The following is a 17,799-nucleotide window of genomic DNA, read 5'->3' as shown; positions in this document are numbered from 1 at the left end:
CAAGCACTCTCCCGGCAATAGATGAGAAGATCGTTCTCATCCGGGAAGAGACGGCCAAAGACCCCTGTTGCAGCGAGTCATCCACAACCTCAGCAATGGCTGGCAGAAAGGGCAATGCCCTCAATTCTACAACGTCAAGGACGACCTGACGCTGATCGACGGCATCCTGCTCAAGCTGGACAGGATAGTCATCCTGCTACGTCTCCAGAGCATGGTGCTGCGGCAGATTCATGAGGGACACCTGTGCGTAGAAAAGTGCAGATGCAGGGCCCGGCAAGTTGTCTACTGGCCCAGCATCAACCAGGACATCACGGACATGGCCCTGAACTGCGAAACCTGTCAGAGGTTCCAACCAGCGCAGAGCAAGGAGACACTCCAACCACATGACCGAGAGACCTCTCTGTGGTCCAAGGTTGTCATTGACCTATTTCAAGCGAATGGTCGCGACTATATCTTAATCATCGATTACTTTTTGAACTATCCTGAGGTGCTGAAGCTGCCAGACCTCACCTCACGGACCGTCATCAAAGCGTGTAAAGAGACATTCTCACGGCAAGGCATCCCGGACACCGTCATGAGCGACAATGGCCCGTGCTTCCACAGTCGAGAATGGTCCACGTTTGCCAAGAGCTACAATTTCAGGCATGTCAGCTCCAGTCCGCACTATCCGCAGTCCAATGGCAAAGTCAAAAAAGGGGTGCACATAGTTGAGCAGCTCATCCGCAAGGCCTCGGTCTCCGCTTCCGACATACACCTTGCACTACTTGCGTACCGGGCGACTCCCTTGTCCACTGGCATGTTGCCAGCTCAACTGCTGATGAACAGGGACCTGCGGACGACGCTTCCAGCCATACACCTGCCCAACCTTGATCACCTCCCGGTGCTGCAGAAGATGCAGCAGCTTCGAGACAGCCAGAAGCAGGGCTATGACGCACATGCCACCGATCTGGACGTGCTATCCCCGGCAGACACGGTCAGGATCAAGATGCCGGATGGTGGGTGATCTGCTCCGGCTGTCGTTGTTCGACCGGCCGCACCCAGATCCTATGTCATACGTATGGCTGATGGCTCCATTGTGCGAAGGAATCGAAGGGCACTGCGAAAAGTTGCTTGCCCACAACCACTTTCCCCTCCATTTCCACATGTTGAATTGCTACCTCCAGATACCTCGAACCACGAGGCCACCAGTCGTGCCCCCCACTCGTCTGTCAAGATGCCATCATCCCCTCCACCACCTCTCCGGCGGTCGACAAGGATCAGACGCAAGCCTCAGAGACTGGACTTATGAGCATTTATTTTGTTTGTTCTGTTCTGTATTCCTCAGTCAGCACATTAGACATACACATTAACATGTATATACATCTAAAAAAAAAGAAGAAAAAAAAGGGGAGATGTCATGATATGCAAACATGCAACCAATGAACACTCAGAATAGGACACAACCAATGGGCAGTCAGGACACTCAGACGTGGCATCACCACAAGGGGGCATGACATAAACACTTTAAAAGTGATGAGGCACTCACACCTTGCCACTTTCCACAGACAGACATCTAGAGAGTTAGACAGGGTTGATCAGCAGCATCACACCCCAGCACGTGGCTTAGAGCAAGCTGGTACAGTTCGACTGAGTTACTGCAGTTAGATTAGCAGAGAGTCGAACTCATTTGAGAACTGTGTTAATAGTTCAATAAACACGTTGAACTCACTTCAGAGTCTGGAGCATCCTTTAGTTAAGACTGCATCAAGTAGCAGCCTGTGTTATCCAAAGCAGCATAACACAATGGGGGTGGGGGTGGGGGGGGGGGGGGTGGGGGGGGGGGGGGGGGAGGGGGGGAGTTGCGGGGGGGCTGCAGAGGGGAGTGGCTGCTCCATCAGCAGCCTCCTTTTAACTTCAGGTGCCCAGCCACTCTGCCTCCCACCCCCCAAATGTCTCACCCCCACAGGGGCTCCCTCCTGCCTCTGGCCTCTCCACCAATATTCCAACCGCTCACTATGGGTGGGGTTGTGTTTGCTGATGACTCCTCGCAAGGTGGGGCAGATCCAACATCCAAAATATCCTGGCCCAGGCGTCAATTTGTACTCAATTCCAGACTCATTCACAAAATGGTATATCACAAATGTGTAATTCCTAACTCTACAACCCACCACCGTTGGAAGGTACTGTAACTAAAACAAGGGGGGGAATTCTCCGCAATCGGCGCGATGTCCGCCGACCGGCGCTAAAAACGGCGCGAATCAGACCGGCATCGCGCCGCCCCAAAGGTGCGGAATTCTCCACCCCTTGAGCGGCCGAGCCCTAACCTTGAGGGGCTAGGCCCGCGCCGGACTGATTTCTACCCCGCCAGCTGGCGGGAAAGGCCTTTGGTGCCCCGCCAGCTGGCGCGGAAATGACATTGCCGGGCGGCGCATGCGCGGGAGCGTCAGCGGCCACTCACGGCATCCCCGCGCATGCGCAGTGGACGGAGTCTCTTCCGGCTCCGCCATGGTGGAGACCGTGGCGAAGGCGGAAGGAAAAGAGTGCCCCCACGGCACAGGCCCGCCCGCGGATCGGTGGGCCCCGATCGCGGGTCAGGCCACCGTGGGGGCCCCCCGGGGCCAGATTACCCCGCGCCCGGAGCCCAGATTACCCCCCAGGACCCCAGAGCCCGCCCGCGCCGCCTTGTCCCGCAGGTAAGAGAGGTGGTTTAATCCACGCCGGCGGGACAGGCATTCTAGCAGCAGGACGTCGGCCCATCCGGGCCGGAGAATCGCCGGGGGGGGGGGGGGGGGCCGGCAACCGGCACGATTCCCGCCCCCGCCGAATATTCGTTGCCGGAGAATTCGGCAACCGGCGGGGGGCGGGATTCACGGGCGAAATTATCCCTAAACGGCGCGTTGTCCGCCGACTGGCACCCAAAACAGCGCCAATCAGACGGGCATCGCGCCGCCCCAAAGGTGCGGAATGCTCCACATCTTTGGGGGCCGAGCCCCGACATTGAGGGGCTAGGCCGGCGCCGGAGGGATTTCTGCCCCGCCGGCTGGCGGAAACGGCATTTGTTGCCCTGCCAGCTGGCGCGGAAATGACGGGCGTCATTCTCCGACCCCCCGCCGGGTTGGAGAATCGCCAGGGGCTGCCGTGAATCCCGCCCCCGCCGGTTGCCGAAGTCTCCGGTACCGAAAATTCGGCGGGGGCGGGAATCGGGCCGCGCCGGTTGGCGGGCCCCCTCGCTGGATTCTCCGGCCCGGATGGGCCGAAGTCACGCCGATAAATTGCCTGTCCCACCGGCGTAAATTAGAGTACCTATTTACCGGCGGGACAAGGTGGCGTGGGTAGGCTCCGGGGTCCTGGGGGGGACGCGGGGCGATCTGACCCCGGGGGGTGCCCCCACTGTGGCCTGGCCCGTGATCGGGGCCCACCGATCCGTGGGCGGGCCTGTGCCGTGGGGGCACTCTTTCCCTTCCGCCTCCGCAACGGTCTCCACCATGGCGGAGGCGGAAGAGACTCTCCCCACTGCGCATGCGCGGGAAACTGTCAGCGGCCGCTGACGCTCCCGCGCATGCACCGGCCCGACATGTCAGTTCCGCGCCAGCTGGCCTGGCCCACGATCGGGGCACACCAATCCGCAGGCGGGCCTGTGCCGTGGGGGCACTCTTTTCCTTCCGCCTTCGCCATGGTCTCCACCATGGCGGAGGCGGAAGAGACCCCCTCTACTGCGCATGCGCGGGGATGCTGTGAGCGGTCGCTAACGCTCCCGCGCATGCGCCGCCCGACAATGTAATTTCCGCGCCAGCTGGCGGGGCACCAAAGGCCTTTCCCGCCAGCTGGTGGGGCGGAAATCCCTCCGGCGCCGGCCTAGCCCCTCAATGTTGGGGCTCGGCCCCCAAAGATGCGGAGCATTCCGCACCTTTGGGGCGGCGCGATGCCCGTCTGATTGGCACCGTTTTGGGCGCCAGTCGGCGGACATCGCACCGTTTGGGGAGAATTTTGCCCGACATTCCGGGCGGCGCATGCGCGGGAGTGTCAGCGGCCGCTGACAGTTTCCCGCGCATGCGCAGTGGGGAGAGTCTCTTCCGCCTCCGCCATGGTGGAGGCCGTTGCGGAGGAAGAAGGGAAAGAGTGCTCCCACGGCACAGGCCCGCCCGCAGATCGGTGGGCCCCGATCGCGGGCCAGGCCACCGTGGGGGCATCCCCCGGGGTCAGATCGCCCCGCGCCCCCCCCAGGATCCCGGACCCCGCCCACGCCGCCTTGTCCCGCCGGTAAACAGCTACTTTAATTTACGCCGGCGGGACAGGCAATTTCTCGGCGGGACTTCGGCCCATCCGGGCCGGAGAATCAAGCGGGGGGGCCCGCCAACCGGCGCGGCCTGATTCCCGCACCCGCCCAATCTCCGGTACCGGAGACTTCGGCAACCGGCGGGGGCGGGATTCACGGCGGCCAACGGCCATTCTCCGACCCGCTGGGGGGTCGGAGAATGATGCCCATTATTCCTTACCATGTTCAGTACATCGATTGTCAGATTTAATGCAGTCTGGACACACTCTATTCTTTCAACAAATCCGCCTCCCATCCATTGACTCTATCTACATCTCCCACTGCGTTGGGGACAGCAGGCAGCATAATCAGAGATCCCTCCCACCCTGCTGATTCACTCTTCCAACTTCTTCCATCGGGCAGGAGATACAAAAATCTGAGAACCCGCACAATCAAATTCAAATACAGCTTCTTCCCCACTGTCACCAGACTCCTAAACGACCCTCTTATGGACTGACCTCATTAACACTACACCCCTGTATGCTTCATCCGATGCCAGTGTCTAGGTATTTACATTGTGGACCTTATGTTGCCCTATTATGTATTTTCTTTTCTTTTCATGTACTACATGATTTGTTTGAACTGCTCGCAGAAAAATACTTTTACTGTACCTCGGTACACATGACAATAAACAAATGCAATAGGTCAGAGGAATGATAAATTATCTCCACATGTGCAGAGGGGCTTACCTGTTTCCACCTATGTTTCTCCCTCATGCAGTAGTATGCTTCAACTAGGAAAGTCTCAATCCTGGACCAGAGCACTTGAACAAGTGACTGGAGAAACTCAAATGAGCGCCTCACCGCTACTGGAATACTTTGATCCCTTGTATAGCTGGCTGAAGGAAAATAATGCAAAGAACGGTCGAACGGTTGGTTGGGACACCACCTGGAGCCCATGTAAGTAAAGGGCCTATTGATCCAGCAATCTCTTCACAGGTTTGACTGGCGATTCTGTTGCTTTAGCATTCAATCAATGTCATGACTGGTTATAATAATCTTTATTGTCACAAGTAGGCTTACATTAACACTGCAATGAAGTTACTGTGAAAAGCCCCTAGTTGCCGCATTTGGGCACCTGTTTGGGTACACTGAGGGAGAATTCAGAATGTCCAAATTACCTAACAAGCACGTATTTCGGGATTTGTGGGAGGAAACAGGAGCACCCGGAAGAAACCCACGCAGACACAGGGAGACCGTGCAGACTCCGCACAGACAGTGACCAAGCGGGACTCGAACCTGGGACCCTGGTACTTTGAAGCAACAGTGCTAACCACTGTGCTACCGTGCCGCCCAATTATTCATGAAGGCCCCGCCTTCTCAACTTCACCCCTTGTCTGAGGTGTGGTGATCCTCAGGTTAAATCACCACCAGTGATTTCCCCTCAAAGGGGAAAGCAGCCTATGGTCATCTGGGCCTATGGTGACTTTCATTTATTTTGATCTCTCACTCGCTTATTACTACCACTCACTTGTCCCTCACCCGTCCGTCACTCATCCCTCACTCATCCCTCAGACACTCTCATGCACCCTCAAACATTCTCACACAGAAAGGAGCAAGGATAGGAAGTGAAACCATTGCTGGAGAAGCTCTGGGTGTGATTGGACATGTCAGAGTGGGCAGTAGCGGAAAGGCACTGAAGGAGGAAGGTGTGGCCAACCCATGTCAAAGGCTGCATTGGGAGGGGTAAAGGTTGAGGCAGAATAGTGTCTCTCTGTCACAAATGATCTCATCAGTGACTATTAGTTAGGGGCCTCAATGCTGCTGGGGGGACAGAAATCTAATGGTGAGCTTCAAATATCGAGAAGTAGGGAAGATAGGTAGTGATTTAGGTGGTGACAGTATGTTCAAAAATGTTGGACGGGAATAGCGCGTAGGGGTGTCGTGGGAGGAGCAAAGTACCTGAGCTGGTTAATCCTAGGCTTCCCTCTGCTAACCCTTGGTCAGCTGAGGGCCTTGGACAAGCCAAGCCACTTGTCTTCGACAGAAAGCAATGGAAGAAGGAATATGTAGGAAGGGTGTAGGGATCTTCCAGTTCAACGAGTGGTCCCAATTCTTCAGGAAACCCCAGTGAGAGTCAAACTGGCCCTTATAACATCGACAATCGCAGTTAACGTAGTTGTAGGCACAGCTTTGTGTTCAGCTGTAATTACTGGAGACTGCTCTGAAGTAATTGAAAGCACTTGATGAACGTTTCCAGATCAGGGCGGGAGCGGGAAGCCTAAAGGCCTGATAATTAGATTCAAATTGATATAAATGGAGATCCCAACTTTAAATTTCTGTGAGCCATTGGGGGAGGGGGTGGGGGTGGTGGTGGGGGAGGGGTTGGGCGTGGGGGTGGTGGGGGTGGGGGTGCCAGGGATAACGGAGCTGGGAAATCCCAGTGGTGCTAAAGCCATTTGGGGTCTCCAGTTGAATTCTCCGTTCCAGCCCCCCTCCCAAAAAAGGGTGAACATCCCATCCACGATCATCAATGTACCCGAACAGGAGGTGAGCGACGGAGTTTGCGTAGGGAGGGAATGTTCCACATACCCCAATAAAGGCAGGAAAACCAGGACCCTTACAGGGTCCCACAGAGACTCTTTTATTTGGAGGAAGTGACTGGAGTCAACGGAGTTGTTTAATGTATCAACAGCAACGTATCTTTATGTAGCCCCTTTGACATTATCAACCCCAAATACTCTTTCACAGAGGGGTGAAAGGTAAGTTTTAAGGAACATCTTAAAGGCGAAGAGTGAGGGAGCAAGTCAGATAATTTTAGGAATGGAATTCCAGAGCTAAGGGCTGAAGGTAGCTGAAATAGCGGCACGGTAGCACAGTGGTTAGCACTGCTGCTTCACAGCTCCAGGGTCCCGGGTTCGAGTCCTGGCTTGGGTCACAGTCTGCGCGGAGTCTGCACATTCTCCCCGTGTCTGCGTGGGTTTCCTTCGGGTGTTCCGGTTTCCTCCCGCAAGTCCCGAAAGACGTGCTTGTTAGGTGAATTGGACATTCTGAATTCTCCCTTAGTGTACCCGAACAGGCGCCGGAGTGTGGTGACTAGGGGGTTTTCACAGTAACCTCATTGCATTATTAATGTAAGCCTACTTGTGCCCCTAATGAAGATTAATATTATTATTAAAGAAAATTCCCCAAGTTGGGTGATTAAAATCAGGTTTGCTCAAGAGACCAGAATTAGATGAGTGCATTAGATGAGATATTCAGAGGATTGAATGGCTCGAGCATGTTACAGAGATAGGGAAGGGGCAAGGTCACTGACGGATTTGAAAACATGGATGAGAATTTTAAGATCAAGGTGTTGCTTGTCCTGGAACCAGTTTCAGTCAGCAAGCAGAGGGGTGAAATGTGGATGGGACTTAGTGTAAGTTAAGACAACGGGTGGCAGAGTTTTGGATGCAAGTTGATGAAGGGTAAAATGTGGGAGGTCAGGCAGGAGCCAATTTCTACACTGCCGTCCCCCACCAGGACAGCCTGAGGGCTCTCCACTTCACCCTGAAATGAAGGCCTTACCAGTTCCCTACATCACCTCTCCCTGTAGCCTGGATGAACCTGTTTACAGGTTAACTTGACTCTCGACTTGCCTAACAAATTTGATTGAATTTTTTGATTGGTGGCTAAGTGTATAGATGAGGGCAGTGCAATTGATGTACATGGACTTCAGTAAGGCTTTTGACAAGGTCCCGCAAGGGAGCCTGTTCAAGAAGGGAAGAGCCCATGGGATCCAGGGTATTTGGCAAATTGGATCCCTAATTGGCTTGGTGGCAGGAGGCATGGGGTGAGGGTGAGGTTTTACAACACAGAAAGAGGCTGTTCATCCCACTGTGTCTGTGCCAGCCTTCAAACACCTATCCATTCTAATTCCATTTTCCAGCATGGTCCATAGCTTTGTATGCTGTGGTGTTTCTAATGCTCATCTAAATGCTTCTTAAATGTTGGTGAGGGTTCCTGCCTCTACCACCTTTTCAGGCAGTGAGTTCCAGATTCCCACCCCTGGCCGCGCTGACTATCCTGATTAATCGTTGTCTCTACAAGTTGAGATTAATTCTGTCCCTCAGAATTTTTTCTAAACATTTCCTAGACTCACTGGCCTGTATTTATCTGTTTTTCCCTACTTCACTTCACTTCTACCACATTAGCTGTCCTCCAGTCCCCCAGACCCTCTCCTGTGGCCAGAGAAGATTTGATACTGCAAGGCCTGGATAGAGTGGACGTGGGGAGGATGTTTCCACTTGTAGGAAAAACTAGAACCAGAGGACACCATCTCAGACTAAAGGGACGATCCTTTAAAACAGAGATGAGGAGGAATTTCTTCAGTCAGAGGGCGGTGAATCTGTGGAACTCTTTACTGCAGAAGGCTGTGGAGGCCAAATCACTGAGTGTCTTTAAGACAGAGTTAGATAGGTTCTTGATTAAAAGGTGGATCAATGGGTTATGGGAAGAAGGCAGGTGAATGGGGATGAGAAATATCAGCCATGATTGAATGGCGGAGCAGACTCGATGGGCCGAGTGGCCTAATTCTGCTCCTATGTCTTATGGTCTTATGGAAAATTGGCATCAGAGCCCCTGAAATCTCTTCCCTTGCCTCACACAGCAGCCTAGGATGCATCTCATCTGGGCCTGGGGGTTTATCCACTTTTAAGCCTGCAAAACCGCTAATACCTCCTCCCTCTCACTGCTAATCTGTTCAATTATATCACAGACTCCCTCCCTGATTTCTATACCTACATCGTCCTTCTCCATAATGAACACAGATGCAACATACTCATTTAATGCCTCACCTACATTTTTCACTTCACATCCAGGTTGCCCCTTTGGTCCATAATAGGCCCTCCCCTTTCCCTAGTCACAATCTTGCCATTATTATACTTATAAGTGGTGAAAGGCATTGGAAGTGTCATTGCTGTAGGTTAAGAGAGACTCAATAAGATTTATGATCCTGTTAGGGTCCGGTCAGATTTAAAGAGAAGCCCCTGCATCTTGTTTTAACTAATAGATCCATGCCAGCAGATTTCATATTTTCTTCTTAACCAAACACAAATATTGTTGTATATATAACGAATCAAACATATCAAATACATTTACATTAACACAATAGCTTATGCTCATAATAATAATAATCGCTTATTGTCACAAGTAGGCTTCAATGAAGTTACTGTGAAAAGCCCCTAGTTGCCACATTCCGGCGCCTGTTCGGGGAGGCTGATACGGGAATTGAACTCGTGCTGCTGGCATTGTTCTGCATTAAAAGCAAGCTGTTTAGCCCACTGTGCTAAACCAGCCCCTACATGCTAGACCCTTAGATTTTCTTCTTGCTGCCCATTATTTACCTCTTAGAATCATAGAATCATAGAATTTACAGTGCAGTAGGATGCCATTCGGCCCAAAAAGTCTGCATCGGCCCGTAGAAACAGCACTCCACACCTCCACCCTATCCCTGTAACCCCACCTAACCTTTTTGGACACAAAGGGCAATTTAACATGGCCAGCCCACCTAACCTGCACATCTTTAGATTGTGGGAGGAAACTGGAGCACCCGGAGGAAACCCATGCAGACACAGGGAGAATATGCAGACTCCGCACAGACAGTGATCTAAGCCAGGAATCGAACCTGGGACCCTGGAGCTGTGAAGTAACTGTGCTAACCACTGTGCTACCGTGCCGCTATCTTCTATAAGGAACAACCATGATTAAGCCACAGTCCTCCAGAAACTATCTTTAAATTGGTTTCCCTCCAGATATTCATAGATACATAGATACATAGAAGATAGGAGCAGGAGGAGGCATTTTGGCCCTTCGGGCCTGCTCCGCCATTCATCACGATCATGGCTGATCATCCAACTCAATAGCCTAATCCTGCTTTCTCCCCATAGCCTTTGACCCCATTCTCGCCAAGTGCTATATCTAGCCACCTTGAATATATTCAAAAATATATTCTCAAGGGTAAAACTTTAATTTACCCTCTTGTGACTGTGAATGCCTCAGTTCCTGGTACAGGTTACTTCCAAGTTCATCTTAATTGGTTGATTTCTTTGCCACAAAGTTCCGTGAGGTCCAATGTAGGTACTTCCATTAATTTCAAACTAGATGACCTTCCAGCTCCCTCACAAAACGCAAATGGAGGTGAAAGCTCACCTGTATTCCACACGGTGAATGGCAAAGTGAGCATTTTTTTTGCTCTGCTTCTCAATGAGTTGCAAACCACACAAGGTCCAAACTGCAGCTATATTGCCCAACAACCATCCAGATAAATTGAAACTAGGGAACGTCCCTCAGTTCCACCCATCTCCCTGATGACATAGCCTGCTCTGGGAAATCCTTGAACAGGTCTTAAGATGAATTATCCCTCATTCACAATTACTTCTTTCATCTGAAGAAAAATGGATTTTACAACTTTCCAGGGTTCACAGAATACCTTTAAACTAATTTATCTTTAACTCCCAAAGCAAAAACATCTTTCTGGAATGTGCTTCTTGTAATCATTGCAGATGGCATGCCCCCAGCCCCCGAGGTAAGCCCATTCAGCCGTTTTATAGTTCTTTTGTTTGTATACCATTAAAGAGACATGGGTCATCCTTGAACCCCCATTTCTTGACATGCTTGAAAGCCCAGCATTTTAACTACCTTACTTTTGCAACTTCAATCTTCCCAGAATTAAAAATTACCTCTATAATGTTAACATGAACCATGAGCGATATATTCACAACAAAGGGGAGAGAAAAAGAACTGGACTTGAGATAGCAAGAAGTAAATTCCATAGGCACGACCAAATTAAAATGAAGGGTCTACTGGGTTGGTCCTGTTTGTGGATGTTGGGAAGGAGAGAACGCAAGGTGATTTAGGACTGGGGTTGTAGGCCCTTAAGGAAACAAAGTCAATGACTGTCTTGGAAATGAAGGCTTGATATACAGTGGTGGCCATGGTCCCAAGGAAGTAGGAAGAAGTGCCAGTGAAAGTTGGCACTGAGCTACGTAGAGATCGGTTTACCGAACAATAAGGCCCTCCACCACCCTCCGCCCACCCTGCCTCCATGCCTTGTAAGCAAGTTTGAATTGTCAATGTTGGTGCTGGACTTGGGAAAATGGAGAATAAGTTGAGAATGAGTGAGGAGAATAGAGAGATTGAGATGGTCAAAGTCACACCAGCAGTTCCCAATGAAGAGGTTGAGAGGGATTAAGTGCCCAGATCAAGATGGAACGAATGCTGAAGATAGGTCGGAAGTAACACTGTACCTGACAAAGATTCCTGACCAAAGAAGTGGACACAGAGGTGAAGAAGAGTTTAGCACTTTACATATTTAAAGGCATAGAAAGTATCTAATCACATATCGAATCATGGCCGAGATTCTCCGACCCAGTGTCGGATCGGAGAATCTCCAGGGAGGGGGGGGGGCGCGAGAATTGCGCTCTGTCGCCCCGACACCGGCTCACCGATTCTCCGGCGGCAATTCTCGGGCACCAGCAGATCACCACCGCGCCAGTTGGGGGCCGATGAAAGCGCCCCCCACCCGGCGATTCTCCTGGCCCCTACGGGCCGAGTGACCACCGAGTTCGGCCGAGTCCCACACGGCGGGATCTGGAAGTGGGGGAGGGGGGGGGCGGGCAGTGGATCTGAACCCGGGGGAGGGGCCTCCACAGGGGCCTGGCCCACGATTGGGGCCTACCGTTTGGCGGGCGGGCTGGTTCCGTGGCGGCTTATGTTCCTCCACGCCGGGCACCTGCGGGCTCCGCCATATTGCTCGGGGGCCAGCACGGAGACGGGAACCCATGCACATGCGCGGAATCATGCCGCCATGGCACGCATGCGTGAACTCGCACAGGCCGTAGCGCGCATGCGCGAACTCGCACCGGCCGTGCCGCGCCGGCTGGAGCTGCGGACACCACGCCGGCGCCGACCTAGCCCCCTAGGAAGGGGAGCATACCTGATGATCGAGGACCGTTGACGCCGGAGTGGTTTCCGCCGCTTTTCACGCCGGCGTCAGAACCTGGCCGCGGAATTGGAGAACCCCGGCCCATATATTTCAGACATTTACCATTATTTTTAAAGCTCGTATTTAGATTCTCAATCAAACTGGTGCACATTTTCTTCCTTCTTTCTGTTTTCAGATATAAACAATGCAATTAAAGTACGGATTAGTTTGAAGGCTGCCCTTGGCGAAAATGCTGTAAGATTGATTTTCTTATTATAAGACCATAAGAATTAGGAGCAGGAGTCGGCCATTCGGCCCCTTGAACCTGCTTCACCTTTCAACAAGATCATGGTTGATCTAATAGCGTTTCCAAGTCATAGATTACCCCAAAGGGGGGAAACATGTTCTGAGCATCCACCCTGTAAAGCCCCCTGAGAATCTTATATGTTTCAATAAGATCACCTCTCAACTGCAATGAATATAGGCCCAATTTGCTCAACCTTTACACATAAGACAACCCCTTCATCCCAGTAACCATCTGGGTGAACATTCTCTGGACTCATTCGAATGGAAGTATATCTCTCCTTAAGTAAGGACACCAAAATTGTATACAGCACTCTAGGTGCAGTTTATCCACTCTGCCCTGTACAGCTGTGGCAAAACCTCTGTACTTTTATATTCCATTCCCTTTTCAATAAAAGTCAACATTCCATTTGCTTCCTGAATTACTTGTAAGTGCATGCTTTTTTGTGATTTATGTACAAGGGACACCCAGCCCCCACTGGACCGTAGCATCCTGCAGCCTCTCTCCATTTAAGTAATATTCTGTTTTGCGATTATCCCTGCCAAAGTGGACACTCTCACATTTTCCCACATTGGGCAGTTTTTGCCCAATCACCTAACCTATCTAAATCCCTCCTCACAACTTGCTTTCCTGCATATGCTTGTGTCATCAGCAAATATGGCTACAATGTAGTCGGTCCCTTCATCTCAGTCAATGGTATAGATTGTAAATAGTCGAGGCCTCCAGCACTGATCCCTGTGTTACACCACTATTTAAAGATTGCAACCCAGTAAATGACCCATTTATCTCTATTTCCTGTTATTTAGTCAATCCGCTATCTGTGTCAATGTATTACCCCTTACACCATTAACTCTGACCTTGTGTTGTAACATTTTATGTGGCATTTTAACAAACCCCTAAATCTGCTGGTTCCCCTTTATCCACCTTGCTTGTTGCATCCTCAATGAACTCGAATAAATTTGTCAAACATGATTTTCCTGTCACAAAATTATGTTGACTGCCGGATTGTACTGTGATTTTCTAAATGTGCTGTTCCTACTTCTTCAGTGATGGATTCTAGCATTTTCCAAGTGACAGATGTTAGGCCAACTGGCTGAACATTGTTTCTTGTATTCTGTCTTCCTCTTCTCTTGAACGGAACTGTTATAATTGTGGGTGTTCAATCTGTTGGGATCTTTCCACTATCGAGGGAATTTTGGAAGATTATAACTGATGAATTCACTACCTCTTTCAACCCTGGTATTCAGGCCTTCAGGTCCAGGGGACTCAATAGCCTTTAGTACCATTAGTTTTCTAGTACTTTTGCTTTAATGATTGTGATTATTTAAATTTCACCCCTCCTTTTACCTCTTGATTTTCTACTACTCCTGGGATGTTTTCTACATCTTCTACCGTGAATACAAGATACAAAATACTTGTTCAAAGCCTCTGCATTTTTTTATTTCCCATTATTACTTCCCCAGTCTCATCCTGTAAGGAAATAACACTGACTTTACCTGTACCTTTGCTTTTTATATGCTTGTAGCTTATTCTGTCTGTTTTTATGTTAATTGCTAGTTTTTTCTCAATCACCAATTTCTTCCTCCATTATATTTTAGTTATTCTTTGTTTGTTTCTAAAATGTCCCCAATCTCCTGGCCTACCATTAATCTATGCATAATTGTACATCTTTTCTTTCAATTTGGTACCATGCTTCACTTCCTTCGTTAGCCATGGATGGTGCATCTTTCTCATGGATTCTTTCTTTCTCAATGGGACATATCTTTGTTGAGAGTTACAAACTTAAAATGGCTGCCATTGAATCTCTACAGGTTTATCTTTTAATCTATCTTCCCAGTCCACTTTAGCCAACTTTGTCTCATAACTTTGTAATCGCCTTTATTTAAGTTTAGGACACTAGTTTTAGACCGCCATTTCTCACCCTCAACCTGATTGTGAAATTTTATCATGTTGTGATTACTATTTATTGGAACTATACAGAGTCCCATTACTGTATAATTTACATTATACTCAATTCTTTTTTACAATTAAGGGGCAATTTAGCATGGCTAATTCACCTACCCTGCACATCATTTGGGGTTGTGGGGGCAAGACCCACGCAGACATGGGGAGAATGTGCAAACTCCAGATAGACAGTGACCTGGGGCCGGGATCAAACCTGGGTCCTCGGTGCTGTGAGGCAGCAGTGCTAACCACTGTGCCACTGTGCTGCCCGGTATAATTTACATTCTAAATATTCAGTAACATTCTATAATCTTCAGGGTTTACTTATGTTCCTGTGCAGTACAATTACTGGCATTGCTGAATGGTTAGTTAAACTGATTGGACAATAATGATCAGTAATGTTCAGATGTCCTTTTACCATTCTCAATTCACAAAAGTAATCAAATGACATTTGTTGACTAAAATGGATGAAAATGTTGGTCAACGAAGGGTACAGTGGGTGACACAGCATGGTAGACTGTGGGTAGAAGAGTGGGTTAACATTAGGTTAAACAGCATTGCAATCAGTGGGCTTAAGATTGGGAAACAACGTAGTCAACAGTGGGCGAATGAACATTGTAAACAGAAGATGTAAGAGTAAGGAAAAGGAGTGGTTGATTGTGGTGTAAAGTTCATTAAATGTGCCTTGTACACAGATTTGGTTTTAAGAATTCCTTTGCAAAACATCACTTCAACAGCAATGGTGGGTGAAATAATAATCCGGGGGTTTTCTAGTCCTGCACTCTGAGCAAAGATGAGGAGCTGGAAATTATCTTCATTGCATCTTCCCTCCATCTCTTGGGAGTAAAGTCCCTCTTCTTCTTGATACCTGGGCAGGATTCTCCCAGCCCGGGGCAGGGCCGGAGAATCCCTGCAACCGGGCCACGCCGCCCCGACTCCGGCAAAAATTCTCTGCAGAGCGGAGAATCGGCATCATTGGCGCCAGCGTGTTTGGCGCGGCGGGTCGCGGGCCACTTTACGTTGCTGGTCCGCCGATTCTGCGGCCCGAATGGGCCGAGCGGCCGCTCTAAAAAGGCAGAGTCGCAGCCGGCGCGAACTCTGCGTGCAGGGTCGGGGGGCGGCCAGTGGGGGGGAGGGAGGGGGGGGAAAGGGGGGCTTTGATGGGGCCTGGCCCGCGATCGGGGCCCACCGATCGGCAGGCCGGCCTCTCGCTCCCCGGGCGTATTTTCCTCCGCGCCGGCCCCTGAACTCCCACACCATGTTGCGTCGGGGCCGACGCTTTGGGGGAGGCCACCACCCATGCGCGGGTTCACTACGCATGCCCGGATCCCGCACCCCACAGTTCGCGCCGGGATGGGAGGTCTGGAGTGGCGTGAACCGCTCCAGCGCCGTGCTGGCCCTCTGTAGGGGCCAGAATCAGTACACCCAGTGGCCTGTTCACGCCGCCGTGAATCGCGGCGCCGTTTCTGACGGCGTGGACACTCTGCCGCCGAATGGGAGAATCCCGCCCCCTGTTCCACCACCCTGTAGAAAAGTGACTCAGTGTGGTTACAAAGTGAATTACTGAATGCAGTCGATAAATGCACAGTCATGTAGTTCAATCAAAGGCAGGACCGCTTTGCCTGTTTTGATAATGGGTCGGAGGTAATTTTAGTTGGAGGGACATTGCTCTTATTTACTGGAAGCTGTCGTCTTGTGGCTTATCTGCAGCTGCAGTCAGCCTTGCTGACAGGTTTTACTACTTTATGTGCCTCTTTTAAAGCGCAGTCAGCAGACGCAGGTTTGTTTTGTCACTGGTCATTAAAATCTTAACCTTAGTCAGCACAAAACCATATCGCAGTTAACCCTTCCAGCTCTCTGGCTGAGTTTCCTCATTTAGGAGTCAATTTGTGTTTTATATGCCCAGAGAGATAACTAGATGAACGACACTGTTCATACCATGCTACATAACGTGCGTCACATGTTGCTATGGTGACATCATGGGGTGGGTATATCTTTAATATCCAGACTTCTCATTGCCTGTACAAAACACCTGTCATTATGGTTTTAAGCCAACATTTGCGTATTTGCATAACTCAAAGCTTGCTTCCACTTTCAAAATGTGTGGGAATTCAGAGGGACAAGAATTAATGAAAGGAATTTTAATTTAATTTAATTTTCTCAGAAGGAACAAAATTAGAAACAATCTGTTAGGTCTCGGAGAAAATCTAGTCCTCCCTGGTAAAGATGGTAAAGTATGTTTTGAGGAACAAAAGACCGAGAAACTACAATACTTCAACATTATCAAGGCAAAATTAGATAAATCTAGAGCACAATCTCAAGTCAAGTCGAGGCATTAAAACAAGCAACAACAGGTTGAAATAGTGGGTACAAGAATGGGGGAAACAGAGTGGTCAAATGTGGTGTAAAATTTATTCAATGCCCCTTGTACACAGTTCCTCATTGCACAGGGACCCGGGTTCAATTCCGGCCTTGGGTGTCTGTCTATGTGGAGTTTTCACATTCTCCCCATGTCTGCATAGGTTTCGTCCGGGTGCTCCGATTTCCTCCTATGGTCCGAAGATGTGCAGGTTAGGTGGATTAGCCATGCTAAATTGCCCCTTAGTGTCCAAGATTAGGTGGGCTATTGGGGATAGGGCGGGGGCACGGGCATACGTAGAGTGGATGCAAACTTGATGGGCCGAATGACCTCCTTCTGCACTGTAGGAATTCTATGATTCTATGAAATAGGTGAAAACTCAATGTAAGACTTCCGCTTGTGACCATGGAGTGATTGGTCACATAAAGGGCTGTTCCTGTTCAAAGTCACAGAAAAGGGCTCTTTTTACCCAGATCCAGGTGGAATTTTGATGACAAGGCGGAGGTGAATGTTAGAGGAGTAGTTTACCCCTGGAATGGTATGCCTTCTGATCACCGGACCCGGCAGAAAACAGTGAGAGGTTTGGCTGGAAAGTTGAAACAGTCTTGGGGTTCACAGACAGTCTCTTCCAGCATGCAGGCGGGGGAGGGGCAAGCTGTAAGGCCACAGATACAGGAACTGCTGACTTTTACCAAGGAGGAATTCCATAAACAGAGGAAAGAAATGCATGAGGATCATGCAAAGGCCGTTGCAGAAGCTGTGGCACCCCTGAAGAGTACTTTGGAGCGGATGGAGAGGTGTTTGGAGGTGCAGGGGTCACAGACTCGGGAGATTGAAGGAGTGATCTCAGACCACAGCGATCATGTGGTGGCTCTGGAGGCAGAGGTGGGGCTCCTAGGAGACCCTTGTAAAACACTGAGGGCCAAGGTGGAGGAGCAGGAGAATGCCTCGAGAAGGCAGAACCTGTGAATGTGGGCTTGCCTGATGGAGTGGAAG

General features: G+C 50.2%; 1 protein-coding gene across 1 annotated transcript in view; it reads left to right on the top strand.

Annotated features, from left to right (window-relative positions):
- The window catches only part of ace2 (angiotensin I converting enzyme 2), a 134,992-nt gene that overhangs the window by 90,689 nt on the left and 26,504 nt on the right, over positions 1-17,799 (top strand). Inside the window, exons 13-14 of the mRNA XM_072514347.1 lie at positions 5,015-5,193; positions 12,393-12,451. Of these exons, the coding sequence (XP_072370448.1) occupies positions 5,015-5,193; positions 12,393-12,451 (238 nt within the window). The remainder of the gene's footprint in view (positions 1-5,014; positions 5,194-12,392; positions 12,452-17,799) is intronic.

Source organism: Scyliorhinus torazame, chromosome 8, assembly GCF_047496885.1.
Source record: "Scyliorhinus torazame isolate Kashiwa2021f chromosome 8, sScyTor2.1, whole genome shotgun sequence".
Classification (NCBI taxonomy): Eukaryota; Metazoa; Chordata; class Chondrichthyes; order Carcharhiniformes; family Scyliorhinidae; genus Scyliorhinus; species Scyliorhinus torazame.
The sequence above is the reverse complement of the archived record's forward strand: the minus strand, read 5'-3'. Positions and strand labels throughout refer to the sequence as shown.